This window comes from Gadus chalcogrammus, chromosome 19 (assembly GCF_026213295.1).
Source record: "Gadus chalcogrammus isolate NIFS_2021 chromosome 19, NIFS_Gcha_1.0, whole genome shotgun sequence".
In the NCBI taxonomy this organism is placed as follows: domain Eukaryota; kingdom Metazoa; phylum Chordata; class Actinopteri; order Gadiformes; family Gadidae; genus Gadus; species Gadus chalcogrammus.
Window position 1 is genome coordinate 11,099,222 of NC_079430.1, and position 17,375 is coordinate 11,116,596.

General features: G+C 49.2%; 2 protein-coding genes across 5 annotated transcripts in view; one reads left to right on the plus strand and one right to left on the minus strand.

Moving 5' to 3' along the window:
* upf2 (UPF2 regulator of nonsense mediated mRNA decay) overlaps positions 1-8,736 on the plus strand; it is a 20,773-nt gene extending 12,037 nt beyond the window's left edge. For 2 of the 4 annotated variants that reach the window (XM_056578103.1, XM_056578105.1), the window contains exons 17-23: positions 818-975; positions 1,621-1,713; positions 1,930-2,028; positions 3,065-3,235; positions 4,308-4,449; positions 5,022-5,142; positions 5,500-7,203. In XM_056578103.1, coding sequence (XP_056434078.1) covers positions 818-975; positions 1,621-1,713; positions 1,930-2,028; positions 3,065-3,235; positions 4,308-4,449; positions 5,022-5,142; positions 5,500-5,647 — 932 coding nt within the window. In that variant the 3' untranslated portion in view covers positions 5,648-7,203. Of the gene's footprint in view, positions 1-817; positions 976-1,620; positions 1,714-1,929; positions 2,029-3,064; positions 3,236-4,307; positions 4,450-5,021; positions 5,143-5,499; positions 7,204-7,223 lie in introns of those variants that run through there. The other 2 variants (XM_056578106.1, XM_056578107.1) reach the window with 2 other exon arrangements.
* A 9-nt stretch (positions 8,737-8,745) lies between these two features.
* On the minus strand, positions 8,746-16,794 carry LOC130372236 (proline and serine-rich protein 2). Its single transcript, XM_056578108.1, has 4 exons — positions 16,582-16,794; positions 15,602-15,831; positions 13,938-14,226; positions 8,746-13,581 (listed from the first exon to the last, which is right to left on the minus strand). Exons 2-4 carry the CDS (start codon positions 15,665-15,667, stop codon positions 12,143-12,145), a joined length of 1,794 nt encoding a protein of 597 aa, XP_056434083.1. The 5' UTR covers positions 15,668-15,831; positions 16,582-16,794; the 3' UTR covers positions 8,746-12,142.
* Between the last annotated feature and the right edge of the window lie 581 nt (positions 16,795-17,375).

The window sequence follows — 17,375 nt, forward strand, 5'->3', positions numbered from 1 at the left end:
CATACAATTTGATACCTTCTAGTTGTTAGGTGTGTGTGTGTGTGTGTGTGTGTGTGTGTGTGTGTGTGTGTGTGTGTGTGTGTGTGTGTGTGTGTGTGTGTGTGTGTGTGTGTGTGTGTGTGTGTGTGTGTGTGTGTGTGTGTGTGTGTGTTACTGTGTAGGTGTAGGGAGAAGGGAATGAAAAAGAAAGTGATGACAAAAATGAAACCCTGCTTCATTTTAACACTGGGCCCATTGTGCATCTCTCTCACCTGCCGCTCCTCTTGTTCTGTAGCCTTAGTTCCTCTCCTCTGCTGTCATCACTCTCTCATATGTCCACACTCGCAGTAGCCCTGAACTTTGGCCTCCTACAAGAACATCAACACTTCTAGCAGTTCCGATGCCGGCAAACTTGTGGAACTATCAAAGCAAAGTACCATGGTTGCGAAACTTTATCCAATACCTTTGGCAAACAATCAAACAAAGGGCAATGTGACTCTACCCGTACCAGCTGTAAGTGTGTATTAGGTGTGTGTGTTTGGGGGGGGGGGGGGGGGCTTACTCCCCTCTACACATACTTCTTCCCTTCGGTTTCACACTGACCACAAGTCTCGAACATCCCCGGGCGACTCGTTGAAAGAGTTGCATGGAGCAGGTGCAAAGATTGAGGAGGGTTTTTCCTTGTTACGACCGCTAAGTTAAGTGTGTGTGTGTGTGTGTGTGTGTGTGTGTGTGTGTGTGTGTGTGTGTGTGTGTGTGTGTGTGTGTGTGTGTGTGTGTGTGTGTGTGTGTGTGTGTGTGTGTGTGTGTGTGTGTGTGTGTGTGTGTCCGTCCACAGGTCTAGCCATTGAGAAGGACGGCCGGTGTCCCAGCTCCCTGAGCGAGAGTGAAGTGCTAGATGAGGAAGACGAGGATGGCGATGAGGAGGAAGAGGGCGGGGCCGAGACCGAGGAGCAGTCGGGCAACGAGAGCGAGATCAACGAGCACGAGGAGGAGGTGGGCCCCGACCTGGAGTGGTGTGTCAATGCAGCTGTCATTTATATGTCATGTCATGCTTAGGGTGGGGCGATTTAATTGAATAATTAGCTTTTACTTTCCTTTATGAAATGGTTGAACCGCAGTATCCCGTTTTGTAAAAGGTCGTGATGGTTCTTTTAATAACGTCGACTTGTATGAGCTTTATAATGAGCGACGTTGTATATGTAATGTGCCACCCACCGTGGCAGACACATTTTTCTTAGGCCCAACAAGAATTCCAGAAATGACCAACCTTAAAACTCAAAGCCACAACATCTATATCTAGAAGGAATGCTGTTGCATTTCTATTTCTTGGAAGACTTTGAAACCTTGTTCCTCAAACCTTGACCTTCACGAGAAATTACATATTCATGATCATAAATGAGCTCATGAGCAAAACAGGTTTACAAGCCCATTCTGTAAAACATCCCTTCACGGTTATGCAATTTGTGTGTGTGTGTGTGTGTCCATGCGTGGGTGTTGACAGCCCCTGACCGCAGGGCAGTGCACATGCACTCGGCCGACAGCTGTTATCAGTGTCACATCAGGAGAATGGACAAGGCGTGTTTGTCTGAGTTGTGACTAACTGTGTGTGTGTGTGTGTGTGTGTGTGTGCTTCTTCAGGAGGGCTCAGAGAGGGAGGAGGAGGAGGAGGAAGAGAACACAGACGACCTGACAGACTCCAACAAGGAGAACGAGACGGATGAGGAGAACAACGTAAGTGTGTGTGTGTGTGTGTGTGTGTTCAGGGCCTTTTTATAAAGAAGCGGTTGAACATGGCTTGAGTCTACGAAAGATGGAACAAAAACACGAAAGTACTGACTATATAAAAACATAAGGAACACAAAGCTTGCTGTATATTAAGGCTTTGTGTGTTTCTGTGTGTATGCTTCATCAATGTTTTGACCCCTCACCCCCCCCCCCCCCCCCCAGGATGTGACCATCCGAGGAGGGGGTCTGAAGCACGTGGCGTGTGCTGAGGACGAGGACTTCATCCAGGCCCTGGATAAGATGATGCTGGAGAACCTGCAGGTAGCGACTGGAACACCAGGCTGACAAACCTCTAAGAGCAATGTTGGAGGAGGGGGTTTAAACAATGAATTTAAGGATTGACCCAACTTTTTTTTGTCAACGGAACGAACGTTGTGAGATTCATAATACATTATATCTAGGTGTATCCTAAATGTAGTGTAGACAAATATCTAAAGCTATTCGGGACTCTGTCTAATCGTTTTTATGAGGCTTGAAAGTCAAGAAGAAATATTTAGTAGCTATTCCGTGTTGGAATGCGTCTCACCGCTGTGATTGTGATCGGCTCCACTTCTTAGTCATTGAAAGCATCCTGCCGAAGCCCTACATATAAATCAAAATGACGGATACATAGTTTAAGGTCTCCATCGCTCACATGAGGAGTCATCTCAATGCCGCTTGCTCTGTGTGTAGTGATCAACTACATCAACAACAACGATTTCATTCAAAGCGATCAAACAAAATCCTTACAATATTATCACATACGATAAAACCTGTACTTTACTACCAGTTCATTTAAAACACGGTGTATGAATTCTCCTTACCCTGAGAAGTAGCTCCCTTCCTCTCTCCAATTGAAAGGCGTTGTGTTAGTATGCATTTGTAATCACCACTGTGGCCCAGATGTGTTTTATCAATGAACCAAGCGCCCAGGCTAGACCGTGGGTACCCCTCAAGGTCCAAGGGTTTGAATTGAAACGGAAACTGAAAGGTCAAACCAAATGACCTTTGGGCGTCCTTATGTCACGACTAGACACCTTGGCTCGTGAGGCCTCTTCTTCTGTTTGTGTTCCCTTGTATCCTTGTGATGTTTGTGCCGAACATGTGACCAGGAAAGGGGCAACGCTCCCAGCATCTCCCCCTGGTCACGCTCCCATTACGCCAAAGCAGTGTGGGCGCCCCCCCGCAGCGGGGGGGCGCCCACACTGCTTTGGTGTAATGGGAGCGTGACCAGGGGGAGAACGGCACTGCCCAGAACGACGGTCCCCACGGAGACCCTGACCCTGTGTGTGTGTGTGTGTGTGTGTGGCCCCTGCAGCAGCGCAGCGGGGAGGTGGTGAAGGTGCACCAGCTGGACGTGGCCATCCCCCTGCAGCTAAAGAGCCAGCTGAAGAAGGGGGGTCCGGGGGGCCCCGGGGAGGGGGACGGCGGCGACATCTCGGACAGCATGCAGTTCGTCATGCTCACGCGCAAGGGCAACAAGCAGCAGGTACGCGCGCACGTCACACACGCACGCACGCACGCACGCACGCACGCACGCACGCACGCACGCACGCACGCACGCACGCACGCACGCACGCGCGCGCGCACGCACGCACGCGCGTGTGCACAGGTACGCACGCAGGCAGAGACACACTCGTTCACAGCTTTCAACACCTGCACACACACACACACACACACACACACACACACTGCAAATGTTTAACTGAAGGAAATTGTCTGCACAAGCTCCCCACTGTCCCACTGAGCTAAGAAATAATATGGACCCGTATGTGTGTTCATTCATGAGTGTGTGTGTGTGTGTGTGTGTGTGTGTGTGTGTGTACTTTGGCGCCATGAGGGGGCTGCCCAGTTTTGAACGGCCTGTCTGTCTCCTTACCAGACGAGCCAGTTCTAGCAGCCTCTGTCTCGAGGGCTCTCGCTCACGCTCACAAAGTTATTCAGGGGCATATGTGTCACTTCAAATGGGCGGGGAGTCGGGGACTCGGAATTCCGAGTGTGTAGAACAATGTGAAACCATGTGTAGAACTGGAAGAGGGGGCAGGTCTGGGAGCGGTGGATGGCAGAGTCAGACAAGCAGGAATATCGAATCACATGTTAAAGCTGGTCAGCGACATTCCAGCTCCCATTCCGACGTCTACTGCTCTCCTGGCAGGGAAGCCTATGCTCCGCATACCAGAGGTCGCATCCTCTCCAAAGAAGGCACCAGGGCGTAGATGGACCCAGAGCCGCGGTTCAATAGGCCCGTGTGTTCAAGTGGCCAAAGGGTGGGGGTGGGGGGGGGGGGGGTTCTTCCCTCTGGGCTGTACCCTGTACTTCATACCACGTAGCCTGTAGGCTGACCCCTGTAGCTTGTACTCCCTCGGCTGTACCCTGTAGTTCATAGCCTGTAGGCCGACCCCTGTACCCTGTAGTTCATAGCGTGTAGGCTGACCCCTGTAGGGTCGGCGCCCCGGCCTCTCCGGGAAGCAGCCTCTACCGTAACGGCTTCTGTCCCCGGGGGGTTTAACCTCACAGAGAATAAAGACTAATTCAAGGCGTGTGTGGTTTGCTGTGCGCAGTACAAGATCCTGAACGTGCCGCTGTCGTCCCACCTGGCCGCCAACCACTTCAACCAGCAGCAGGCGGAGCAGGAGGAGCGCATGCGCATGAAGAAGCTCACGCTGGACATCAACGAGAGGCAGGAGCAGGAGGACTACCAGGGTACCGCCACGCTCCTCCACCCCCCCCCTCTCCTTTCTCCTCTTCTTCCTGCCTGGCAGGCCCCGCCCCCTTTTCTTATTTTTCGACTTCCTGCTTTGGTTTGCCTGCTCCTCTTTTTGCTCCTCTTCCTCCTCCTCTCTCTCCTCTCATTCTTACTGCTTTGCTTTCCCGTCCGCTTGGTCTTCCTCTTCTTATTCCTCCTCCTCCTCCTCCTCTATTGCTGTTGTGTCTTGGAGGCGTTTTGTTTCAAATTGAACCTTAGTTCAACGCCACAGTGTTTACTCTAGTCTCTGCAGTGTGTAGCCACCCTTTTATAGAGCGTTGAATATTAAAACCAAACACTTCAGGGAAATCATCCGTGGAAGAAAACCATCTCCGGCTAAACTAGTTTTGTAATTACCGACACTTCATTTGGCCTGGCCCCACTTTTAGCCAATTAGAACTGATCGATTGTGTGTGTGCTGCTGAAGGGGAAGTAAATAAATGTTATTTCTTTCCCTTCCTCCCTGTGTGTGTGTGTGTGTGTGTGTGTGTGTGTGTGTGTGTGTGCGTGTGCGCGCGCGCGCGTGCAGAGATGCTGCAGTCCCTGGCGCAGCGGCCCGCTCCGGCCAACACCAACCGGGAGCGGCGTCCGCGCTACCAGCACCCCAAGGGGGCACCCAACGCTGACCTCATCTTCAAGACGGGAGGAAGGTGAGGTCTCTCACCCTCACCTTCACCTTCACCCCTACCCACCATCCTCTCCCCCTCCCGCCCTGCCTCTCGTACAACCACACGCGCACTCCCGCACGCACACACACTCAGCCGCCCGACCGCACGGTCCCAAAGAAATGTGTGACCGGGATGAAGGAAATGAAAAGGCACTCTCACTACCGACGTGTGTGTTGTTGACTCTTAACCACTCTCACACACACACACACACACACACACACACACACACACACACACACACACACACACACACACACACACACACACACACACACACACACACACACACACACACACACACACACACACACACACACACACACACACACACACACACAGCAGATGGTTTGAGAAGCAGGCATGGGGCGAGCAACAGGAGAGGCGAGACAGGCAGGCCAGGCAGGAGAGGCAGAGCAAGCAGGAGAGGAACCAGAGGTGTGAGGGGGCGGAGCCTAATGCCAGCCAGACGAGAGGACCTGCAGTCTGAGAGACGGAGAGAGCGAGAGACAGACAGACAGAGAGAGAGACTGATAGAGAATAGGGTGTGAAGAATGGGTCGTTTAAAGAAAGGAACGTGCTTAGTTTCGGCTGTATGTCAATGTGCTTGTGTGTTTATGTTTGGAGTGTGTGGACGTTTGCAGGCAGGCTACAGTAAATGTTCTCAAGTACTGATGACCTCAACAAAGAGTTTTTGTAATTTCTTTTGATAAAGGCTCATGGTTCTAAAATGTATAGTTGTTTACATTAAATGTGTTCTCCTGTTGCAGGTGCTAAATACTCAAGTGAGCTTTTTTATTTTGTCTTTTAAAGCTGTGCAGAAAGAACTTTATGAATAAAAAGATTGTATTAAAACGTATATTTCCTTTACAACATTTGTGTGTTTTTTCCACACATTTGTGTGTTTTTCCGTGTTTCTATGAGGACTACATCATATATACCGATATATATTTCCTGAATAAGATGCTCAAACATGACACTAAAACAAATACCAATGTTTTTTATATCCAGATATGAACATGGAGGATGGAGATAGATTTGGTTATCATTGATAAGATGTAATGCAAGAGGAAAATGGATACTCATTGATAAAACCCACACTACACACACTTGTGTACATGCATGCCCTATATGACATACCCATACCTTGTCAATCTTGTCAATACCCTCAAATGGCATACCCATATCATGCCCTTTAAGATCTATCCATATCCTGTAGAATATACCCGATTCAACATACCCATACCCAGTTGAAAATACGCAATTTAACTTACCAATAACCTGTTGAGCATACCCTGTACAATATACACAATATACCCTGTAGGAATTTCTGTGCAGAAAAAACCCTGTATAATGTACCCATACCCTGTCGAACATAAACTTTAGAATAGACCCATACCATGTAGGACATTCCTTCTGGAATAGGCCCGGTAGTATTTACCCTTTAGAATACACCCACAGCCTTTGGGAAATTTCCTGCAAAATATACCCTGCAGATAATACCCTGTAGAATATACCCTGTAGAATATACCCTGCAGAATATACCCTGTAGAATATACCCTGTAGGATATAGCTTGTGTAATAAACTCATAACTTGAAGGCTGTACCCCAGAGGACGTTTGTTCCTTCTGAGCTGTACTCGGTAGTTCATAGCCAGTAGGGGCTTTCCCCGGCTGTACCCTGTAGTTCGTAGCCTGTAGGGGCTATCCCAGTAGACTTAGGCTGAACCCTGTAGTCTGTTCCCTCTCGGCTGTAGCCTGTAGTTTAGACTTTAGGGGCTTCCCCTGTAGCATGTAGGCTGATTCCTGTAGTTTGTTCCATCTCTGCTGTACCCTGTAGTTCATAGCCTGTAGGGGCTTTCCCCGGCTGTACCCTGTAGTTCATAGCCTGTAGGGGCTTTCCCCGGCTGTACCCTGTAGTTCATAGCCTGTAGGGGCTTTCCCCGGCTGTACCCTGTAGTTCATAGCCTGTAGGGGCTTTCCACGTAGCCTGTAGGCTGACCCCTGTAGGCTGACCCCTGCTCTCTGGGAAGCAGTCTCTACAGTAACCGCTTCTCTGTCCCCCAGGAGACGCTGATCTGAGTCTGGTCCTGGGTGCACACGTGATGAGAAAACGAGAGCGCGAAAGAGAGAGAGAGTGACCGAGAAAACCAAAACGAGCGAGCGAGCCAGCCATCCAAACGACGGGCCACGCTGGGGACGGGACTCGTCGGACAAACACGGGAGCGGAGCGAGGCGACGAGGTCCCCCAGTGGTCCGCTGAAGCCCGCGCAGATGCCCCCCCCCCTCCCCCTCCACCACCACCTCCACCTCCACCACCCAACTCACCATACCCCTTCCCCGCCTCCCTGACCCTTTCCCCTGATACCCCACACATGGAAAGAACCCGACCATACACTCACACACACACACACACACACACACACCCCAACCCCCTTATTCCCATACTGCACTGGAGCAACATGGGAAACGGAGAGAGAGAATCCACCAGGGGTGCAGGAGTGTGGTCGAGCTACAGGTGGGACGGGGGGGGGAGGGAGAGGAGAGAGGAGCTCCCGGTCGGTTCGCCCCCCCCACAGGTTCGACAGGTTCGCCTCCTTTTGTTTTATTTCTTAGCGTCCGTGGCCAGCGGTTGATCGCAGCATTACAGCATCAAAAAGGCAAACGGCGAAACCAGGGAGCGACCTCCTCCGCGCTCGGCACAGCTAGAGCGATCAGGCGGGAGGGGCCGGACAGCACAGAGAAACCGACAGCGGTCAGGAGGCAAGAGGTGGAACCGAGGAGAGGAGAGGAGAGGAGGAAGGGGACGTTCAGAACGCAGAAGAGTTGTATTGGTGGTAGGGGACAACCCGATGGGATTTAAGTGAGATGAAATTAAATAAATGTGTTGGTCTGCTTAGGAAATAGAGCTGTAGTGCCGTCATCTTGTGTAATGAAGCTTCACACCGGTGTAAAAGGCAACTCAGAGAGAGGGAGAGGGAGAGGGAGAGGTGAGGGGTGAGGGGTGAACTTGCCCCAGGAGGCAGGGTTGCGCTGGACGATGACCGAAGACCCCTGCCGTGACAGGGGGGCAACGCCGGGCGAGAGATCTGCATCATTCGCTTCTTTGCTTAGTGATCACAAGTATGATATCCATACCAATATTATTATGTGTTTTCTATTGGTATCGGTTGTTTTGGTTTGTTTGATTTCGGACATACATCTCGTCCTCTAGAAGTTCAATGGTGGTTGTTTTCTTTTGTCTTTGGACGAATCTACTGATTTGCGGTTGATTAATATTGACTTTTTGTTGTTTTTTTGGCGGGACTTATAAGAAGTTTATTGATAGGTGGTCACCACGTCATGATCTACAAAGCTTCTGGTCAAAAAATGGGTGGAGCGAAGAGTCCATGACCGTGTGGATGAGAGAGAGTGCCGTTCGGTGCCAAGAGAGACTGCAGTTCCTTGTTTTTGTCTTATCTGCTTATAAAGTCTGTATTGTTTCTTCTGCATGAGCGCTCGACGCAACAGCACTGTAAAGCTGACCGCTGCCTGTACTATTAAAGTGAAATAAATATCACAAGCACTCCTCTCTTCTTTACCACAAAACACACACGCACACAGGAATTCATGCATTTTAATTTATTTGTCAATTCATCAATTGATAATTAATTTGTCAGTCGTTGACAAATTAAGTCTTTTTAATTTATTTATCCGATAACTTCATTAATAAATTGGGGAATTTTAGTAAACAAATATTTATTAAATACTTTAAAAATGTTTTGCCTTGGTGGCCAACAATCCTGCGGTCGTTCTTGGTATGCAACGTGTTTTCTGAACGCCAGCGAGAGAGAGGGTGTGTCCGGTCAGGCTCCGTGGATCTAATTACAAGGACCCAAACATAACCGTTTCCTCCTCTCCTGGCTGCCTACCTCCTCCTTCACGTACTGCACCTAAGTGCCCATGTGTATTTTGCCCGGCTGACCTTTGCACTATATATGCTTGGGTTAAGAGAAAAAAAACTGAAAGAGAAAAAAAAAATCAAATTGAAATTGGGTAAGTCACTCCCGGGTCTATATATACAGTACAGCCAGCCCAACCCATTGAGCCTCTGCTCCACCACCAGCCCCCTGACTAAACAAGCAACCCTGGGAAGAAAGGCTCTCTGTTTGGGGCCCTTACGCAATGGGACTGGCAACGAGACAGCGTGCCTCTGTCAGACAGTCAGGGAGGTAGAAGGTGTAGGCTACGACTCATGGGCCTTCCTGCAACGTTGCATCAGTTGCAAAGCGAAATGAGAACATATGATCTCAATGGCAGTGTGACATAGTCCCTAATTATATCACTACTACCAAATAGATATGACCACAGCATCCCAGAATTTCAGCCTCAACAGCAAAGGTGGCTCCAATTTGAGTTTTCTTGTGCCGTTCATGTGGGCAAGAAAAAACGATCGTCTTATCCATAGAAATAGCAGAAGACAGCTCCTATTTAGCCCACCCGTGAAGAATCAAAGGGACAATGAGACCAAATCCATAGATTGAATGAAAAGGGAGGGTTGATAAAGGAACAGCCATGGCTTTGGTCAATCATTAACCTCTCCATACTCACCTGGTACATTCCAAAGCAGCAGAATAAAGCCAAGCTAAGTCAATTTAAAAGAGCATTACTTTCTTTAATAATTGACAAAAACATAAAACCCTCATAGAAATTGCGTAATACACATTGTAAGCTTTATAACAATAAGATCAAATCGAGTTCTCTGTTCCATGGCAGGAGCAGCATCTGGATAGTGAATCTGTCTCCCAAACAACCTAACCACTTCTCTGTGATAACTGTGCCCCAGTCTGTAGACCTGTTAGCCGACCAGGTATGATTTCCCTTGTGTGAGTCCGTTTCTACTCTATGCACCATTTGATACTTCAAAGTAAATGTAGATGAACTACATAAGGTCGGAGTCTGTAAACAAAAGTCGCAACGATTCTAGCACAGACCAAGCTAACAGCAAGCTAACAGCTGGGCCTGTGCGAAAATAAAAATAAAAATAAAGTACTTCATAATAAATGTAGGTTACCTACAAGAACCGGAGTCTGAATTAAACAGTAAAATAAACTGCTAAACAAACAGTTAACGAACAAAACACATACTATCACACACACTCAACACGGCCATTCACACACACACGCACACACACACACACACACACACGCACGCACACACACACACACACACACACACACACACACACACACACACACACACACACACACACACACACACACACACACACACACACACACACAAACAGGCATACACACAAACACAGCCTGAACACATGTGTACATGCACACTCACCCACTCACACACGGACAAACACAAGGTTTCATAGAAGCAAGGGTACCACTGGGCACTGGTTAAAACAACAGTTAAATAACACATGTAAAGTCTGTAAAGCATAGTCTTCAACAACAGAGATTATCCCACATGTATTTCTAGAGATGGCGGTTACAGCGCTTGCACTGTGAGTGCCGTCGGCCACTGGAGTGACGTTGTGTGTTCTTTTCTGATGGGTGCTGTGCAGTAGTCAACGTTGGAAGTGCAGAAGTCAACATTCTCCCCACAAGTCATTCCACAGTCTGTGGTTTGGGGCGGGAAGGTTGTCAATGGAGTAAAAATATCCTGATGCCAACTCTGCTCAGCACAACACACTGCTGCTTTCGCCCCGGGCGTTTTCCAACTAACGCAGTAATGCAACAACGCAGTCCGTGTTGTCCCTACATCACTGAATCAGGGGTAGACTCCCTCCTCCTGCGCAGAGACAGTGGCGGAAACAGAAAGCACTGTTCATTTAATGACCCCGACGGTGTCGGGTCATGAAAGTCATGAAATACGGGAGTTCTGTGTTTGGTTGTTGTTTCCTCTGTGTCTTCGTGTCCTGCCAGGAACCTGATAGGAATTATATCATTGTATTCAAAGAAAAAGATAAATAGACAACAGTATAGGGAAAAAAAAAAATTATCATAGTTTTGATCAATATATAACTAATGCCGATTCAAAATGCTTCAAAGAAAGGGTTCTCACAGGGTTCTCATTAACCTCCACTCTCACTTCGAAGCAGCATCGGGTAACACAAAAACACGTATACATGCGCCCCGCAGCAACAAATGCACAACACATTGTTGCTGTTGACAACAACCCTCAATGCCCTCGTATCCCAACAATGCCCAAATAAGTAAAGTCAAACAAATGACCTGTTCTCAGTCGTGAACCAGGGCACACCTGACTCTTGTTTTGTCTGAGAACCTCTACCATGCAACAACAACAACTTCCTATGGACGATGTCAAACAAGCAGCTCTTGGTGTCAGAGGAAAACCTGTTGCAGCTGGTGTGCACAAAGGAGGGGTCAGAGATCAAATGTCAGTCCTTTTGTTGATGTCTTGGCTCCTTCCCGGGACAAGGGGAGGCTTTACTTTTACGTTCCAAAATCAGGTTAAATATATCTCACGTTTCATGTGTTATCTTAGTCAAGTATCTTTGGCAACACAGCGCAGCCGAGTTGATACGTGTACGTATCTCTATATCTGTGTATGTGTGAGTGTGCGTGTGTGCGTGTGCTTGTATGTGTGTGTGCGTGTGTAGCAACCTAATGCCAAACTAGTTTGTAAGAATTCACTGGCAAGGAACTGAGAACCGGCTGTTCAGGTAACACAGGCCCTAGACTGTACCTCATTCCATTGTTAGCATATGTCTCTCTGCCACCACACCTCTCTCGCTCTCTCTCTCTCTCTCACGCACGCACGCACACACGCACGCACGCACGCACGCACGCACGCACGCACGCACGCACGCACGCACGCACGCACGCACGCACGCACGCACGCACGCACACACACACACACACACACACACACACACACACACTCAAATCAACCTAAAAAACAATACGTTAAGGATATCGCAAGTCAACCGAAAGCGCCGCAGCGACTTCCAGATTATTTCAGCCAGATTATTTCATGAGCCCCAGCTTCCTCAGGGCGGCCCGCCGAGAATCGTCCATGGCCCCCTTCCCCGAGAACTGCACAGTGATTCCCTGCGCACGGAACGCCGCGGCGGGTTTGGAGGTCGTGGACTTCCGCCTGGCCTCCGGGGAGGTGGCCCGTGGCCGATGGATGTTCCCGGAGGAGCTGTGCCGCAGGGGTTTAGGAGCCGTGGATGGCGCCGAAGCTCTGGCCGTCCTAGCCTGGGGGCTGGAGCCGGCCGAGGGGTTGATTGTCACGGTCCTCCCGCCGTAGCTGCTGAGCTCCTGGGCGGTAGGCGGCGGCGGCAGCGGCAGGCTCTGGTTGATGTGGTGTGCGCTGAGGATGTCTGGCAGGTCGCTCCTGGGTAAGCGCGGGGACATGACTGTGGACTGTCCCCCGTAGGCGTTGTTGCCCGCTCTGGAGTGCGGGGCTCTGCCGTTGGGGCTGTCCGGCGCAGGCAAGTTGTCCCCCTTGGTGGGAACGGTGGGGTTGATCACGACCGTCTTGCCCCCGTAACTGTTGAAGTCAAAAGAGGGAACTTCGGGCGCTTGGGTGACTGGCGATGGCTTGCTTTCAACTGGCACCCGGTGGCAGCTGCTTCTTGGGACTTCTTCCACAGGTGAAGGCTTTACACGGACAGGACGCTCTTTGCTGCTGCTGATGAAGTCTGCCGGCACCGTGCTTGGTTTTCTGTCTGGTTTGATCTCACTGGCTGCGGGCCGGCTGGGACGTTGCGCCGCTGGGACGCTCATGCTGCTCTCCGAGTCTTTGGGGAGGTGTGGGGCCGATGCCACCGAGGCGGGGCTCTGGGGCGTGACGTAGAGGGCGTCCCCCCATGAGTGGGTGCGGCCCCTGAGGCCCAGTTTGGACAGGGCCTCCATCCTGGATTTGCTCGGTGTGGGGTCCCTAAAGGAAACGCTTCGAGAGGGCAGGTTACTTCCCTTCTGAGTGGCCGGGGGCGGCATTTCTTCCTGGCCCGGATACTGAGACGCCCCCGGGAGGTTAGCAAGCATCTGCGCCTGCCTCTCATGGATGTTCACATTGGTCTGGTTTTCCTCCTTGTTGCTATGGACGACATTGATGTTGGCCGGGAAGCGGGTAGGCTTTGAGGACGTGGGCGGGCCATATTTGACTGTGTGTTCGGCCAGGCTGGTGGGCTTGTCTGATTCAAAACTCTTCCGGTGATGAAGAGAAGAGGGACCGATGTTGGAGGTGGTTCCGCCCTGGTTCTCCGCTAACTTCTGGGCTATCAGGACCGGGGTGGGGACGCAGCCCGGGGGGCAGTAGCTGGAGCGGCCGTCGGGGGTCCGGTAGCTGCTCCCGGAGGGAAGGGGAGGATTGTACTCAGAAGCCTTCATGTCTCCTGGTTCCTGCCTCGGCTTCATGTCCTGGTGGCTGCTGGGGATGGCCGCTAAACTCTGAAAATCTGCGACATAGGTTTCTTGTTAAGTTGGGCTTATGTTTCAGTTAGTATTAGAAAGCTCAGTTGGTCCAATAGAAAGGAACACGCTGAGCTCATACACTTTGCCCTAAAAATAATTTGACAATCGAACAATGAAACCTAAAATTTAAAACAACTCCCTAGTATTACAGATTCTCTCTCTGTTGTGACTTCTCTCACTCAATCACTCACACTTTTGACACAATTATCTCACCCATAGCAATCTAGTGAATCAATGTTACAACACACTACCACAACCAAAATATGTTCTACTTCCCTCTTGGCGAGGGTCATTTCTTTAAGGTTGTGGATACGTTTCACGTTTTATGCCTGAGTCGTACCTGGCATGGCGGGATTGAAGAAGGCCTCTTTGGTCGGTACCTCTGGCTCAGGCCGAACCAGGTCTATGATGTCGTTGTCCCTCGGGTTGGGGGTTCTGGTCTGGAGAGGCGAGGGGGCACCCGGGCTGGAGCTTCGCACAGGCATGAGCGAGGAGGAGGGGGCGCTGGCCAACGTGAGCGCCTGCTGGCTCTGTTCCTCGCCGTCCTCGAAGCTCTCCTCCAGGGAGTCGATGGTGGACTCGAAGAACTGGAGACACTCCTGCTCTAGTTGCTGCAGGTTCTTGTTATCCTGGGGGGAAGGAGAGGATGAGGAAACGTCAACAACAGCTTCATCCTTGTTAGGCCCTTTACACGCCTCCACTTCCTTGCATTGTTTACCTCATCTCCATGACAACAGCGCCCTCATTGTTTTGCCTTCTTGTTATCGCCTATAATCATCATCCTGATCACGGGACCGAGAGAGAGAACACTGCCCGCCAACCTTGCAAACTTGCTCTGATGCTTCTCTGCGACACATAAACCATATCTCCCACACCAATGACTCGCTGCAAACCACTGCAGTCCTGAACACATACGACGGATATCTATCATAAATCATCCTGTAAACCCTGATCAGCTGTCTTTTTTTTTTGGCACTCCCTAACACAAAGGGAAACCAAAACCATTGACAATCTCAGTTATGCTGCATGCATAGGTCACGCCTCTGTTGGGATGCTTCATGGAGACGTGACTCAACTTGGGTTTGAGCGACCCGACATAAAGGAATCCATATGTCGCTTCGATCCAAAGCAATACCTTGAGTTCCTACATTCTTAGCATGGGGCCCTAGTTGGAATCAAAACCCATACCCTGGCACCGTTAATTCCTTGCTTGGGAACAGCCTGTGGTTGAACAGGATTCTTAACAATGGCGGGCACCGTAGGTAGGTATGACAATGTGCTGTTTTGACTACATGCTGTGCCACGACTACCATTATAGTGTCAGCGTGTACGGGCTACATACTCATTTACACTATTTTAAGGTTAAGGTCTCGGTGGTTCACTCGGAAAAGCCACGGATTCTGCTGCTGACATAACAGCTTTGCCTGATGTATTCAGAAGTGTGCGATCCTCAAACACACCGCACAATGACAATGCAAACTCGTTTCAGCCCACACGACTGCGGTGAACACACCGACAGCAACACCTCGCCGAAACCCACACGAGATACAAGTGATATTTTGGTTTCCACAACAATGGAAGATTCCTTTTGTAGTATTCAGCATGACCCGCAGAGACTGCCGACAAACCGGTCTGACTCGCTCGGGTTTGTTAATGAATGTAATCCCTAAGGCATGCTGGAGGAGATTATGTTGTCAGGCAGGTGCTCTCTGTCACTCGGGGCGAACCGATTCGGGTGTGAGATGACCAGAGGTCAACCAGCTTGGGGGCTGGGGGTGATGCGATGTTTCTGATCCACAAGTATCCTAGTGTTGAAAGAACTTAATGATGAAGACTTTACTACGATTCGATTCAGGCGTAAGACCAAACGGGCAGGCTCACTAGAGCTTCCCGTGATTGGCATTTGATGGACGCTGTATTCATTAAGCTAAAAACATGGTTTTCTTTTAAAACCACAAATTCAAAATTGACCCAGAGTGTTTGGAGGATTTTTCTGGTACTTACTTGAGGAATTGAGGTCCTGCTGACACCGTAGCTGTGAGGAGGGTTCCCCCGCATTTGGACGTCCATGGCGGCCTGCTCTGACCTCAGTCCAATGCCGGACTTCACACTCTTCCTCCTCCACTCTTCTTCTTCCTGTTCCTGTATGTTTATCCCCCCACCAACCCCTGGCTTGCTGTGTCTGTCTAGTCTCACACTCAAGGATCATCTGATCTTCTGTTCTCATGTAGAGTCTGGTTTACCCGGAGAGGGGGAGGGAGGGAGAGAGGAAAAGAGTGAGGGGGAGGAGGTGAATTGGAGAGAAAGACAGCAACAAACATTGTTAAATGAGAAATACAAACACCAATGAAAATCTCACTGGGATGTTGCGACGGAGTCACATTTCATATTCGAAGGAGCTTGCCGACCACTATTTGCTCTGGGAGCCCTTATTATAGGCTCAGCACAGCATGTGGGACCGGTTTAGCTTATCTTTGTATGTTAACCAAATTTATAAACGGTCAATTTCAGCTGACGCTCGTTAGGACCAAGCCTCAAGGTCATTTGGTTCCAGGATGTCTGTCCACTAAGATGAAAAGCGATCACCCACATTTCACCAACCAATGCGATGAGACTTTTTCTTTAAGTTTTGTGTGCAACGTTTCGTTGAGATCACAACTGATGCGATGACAGAAAAAAGACTTATCGCATCGTTTGCCGAAATGCCTTCCCAACACAATTTGACACATTGACAAGAATATGACAAATGTATGACCAAAAAAGGGATTTGTTAATTGGTCAAATAAGCGATAAGAATCATCAGTAGGTTTTCTAAGGGGAAACAAGGTTAACGAGTTCGTTAATAGTAAGTTCTAAACATTATAGAACACATGTTCTATAAACAATACATTAATTAAAACCCATTTGAATTAAGATTACGACACTAATGAACCCAAATGTGTCATGTATGAATATCATAGATATAACACCGTAACTACACTTACCCAACCGATCGTCAACAACCACATCATTGTCAAATAGCAGGGGTCGCATCACAAGGCCATAGGGAAGAAAATTCCAACAAGTAAAGTTGAGCTGGGTCCGGTGCGCAATCCTCAGACCGGGTGTTACTTCTGTAGGCTCCTTGTGCGTAATGGGGTGATAGAGCGAGAGTGGTGGCAAGCCATCTGAGCTGAAAGTACTCCACCCATTCAGTCGTCGAGGCGAGAAGGTGGGTACTTTCAGGTGTAGTCTACTGCTGTTATCCAAACACAGTTGGCTGTCATCAAAACAATTTTAAGGAAAAGATTACTCATGGACACACGTTTTATTGGTGTAACTAGTACCACTACCGTGAGCTTATTGATCTTGTATGCACTGCACACCGCTGGGGTCGCCTACATGGGTACCGTGGCATACATAAACAGTTTATTAAGCTAAAACGGATCCTATGTCCGCATCTAGTGGACACAATGTCAAATAATGTTAATAATAATTATTTCAAGAAGCGCTTCTTATATTGATCTCTAGAATATGCCGGTTTTTTTTACTCCAATATTTACAACTTTAATCTTTATTGTATCTTTATACATGTAGGTGAACCCCTGTTTCAGCCTGAAATCAAACAGTGAGATTGTAAAACATTGCGTATTGGGCTGAGATTTCAGGGAAGGACGGGGGCCGTGCTATTCCTGTGAGGACGACCCTCCCCAACTTTTTGACACTTTCTTCGTACTGTACGAAGAAATTGTATGGGCGTTAGGAGCGTATAATAATAAGTAGTTTTATTTATTTTAAA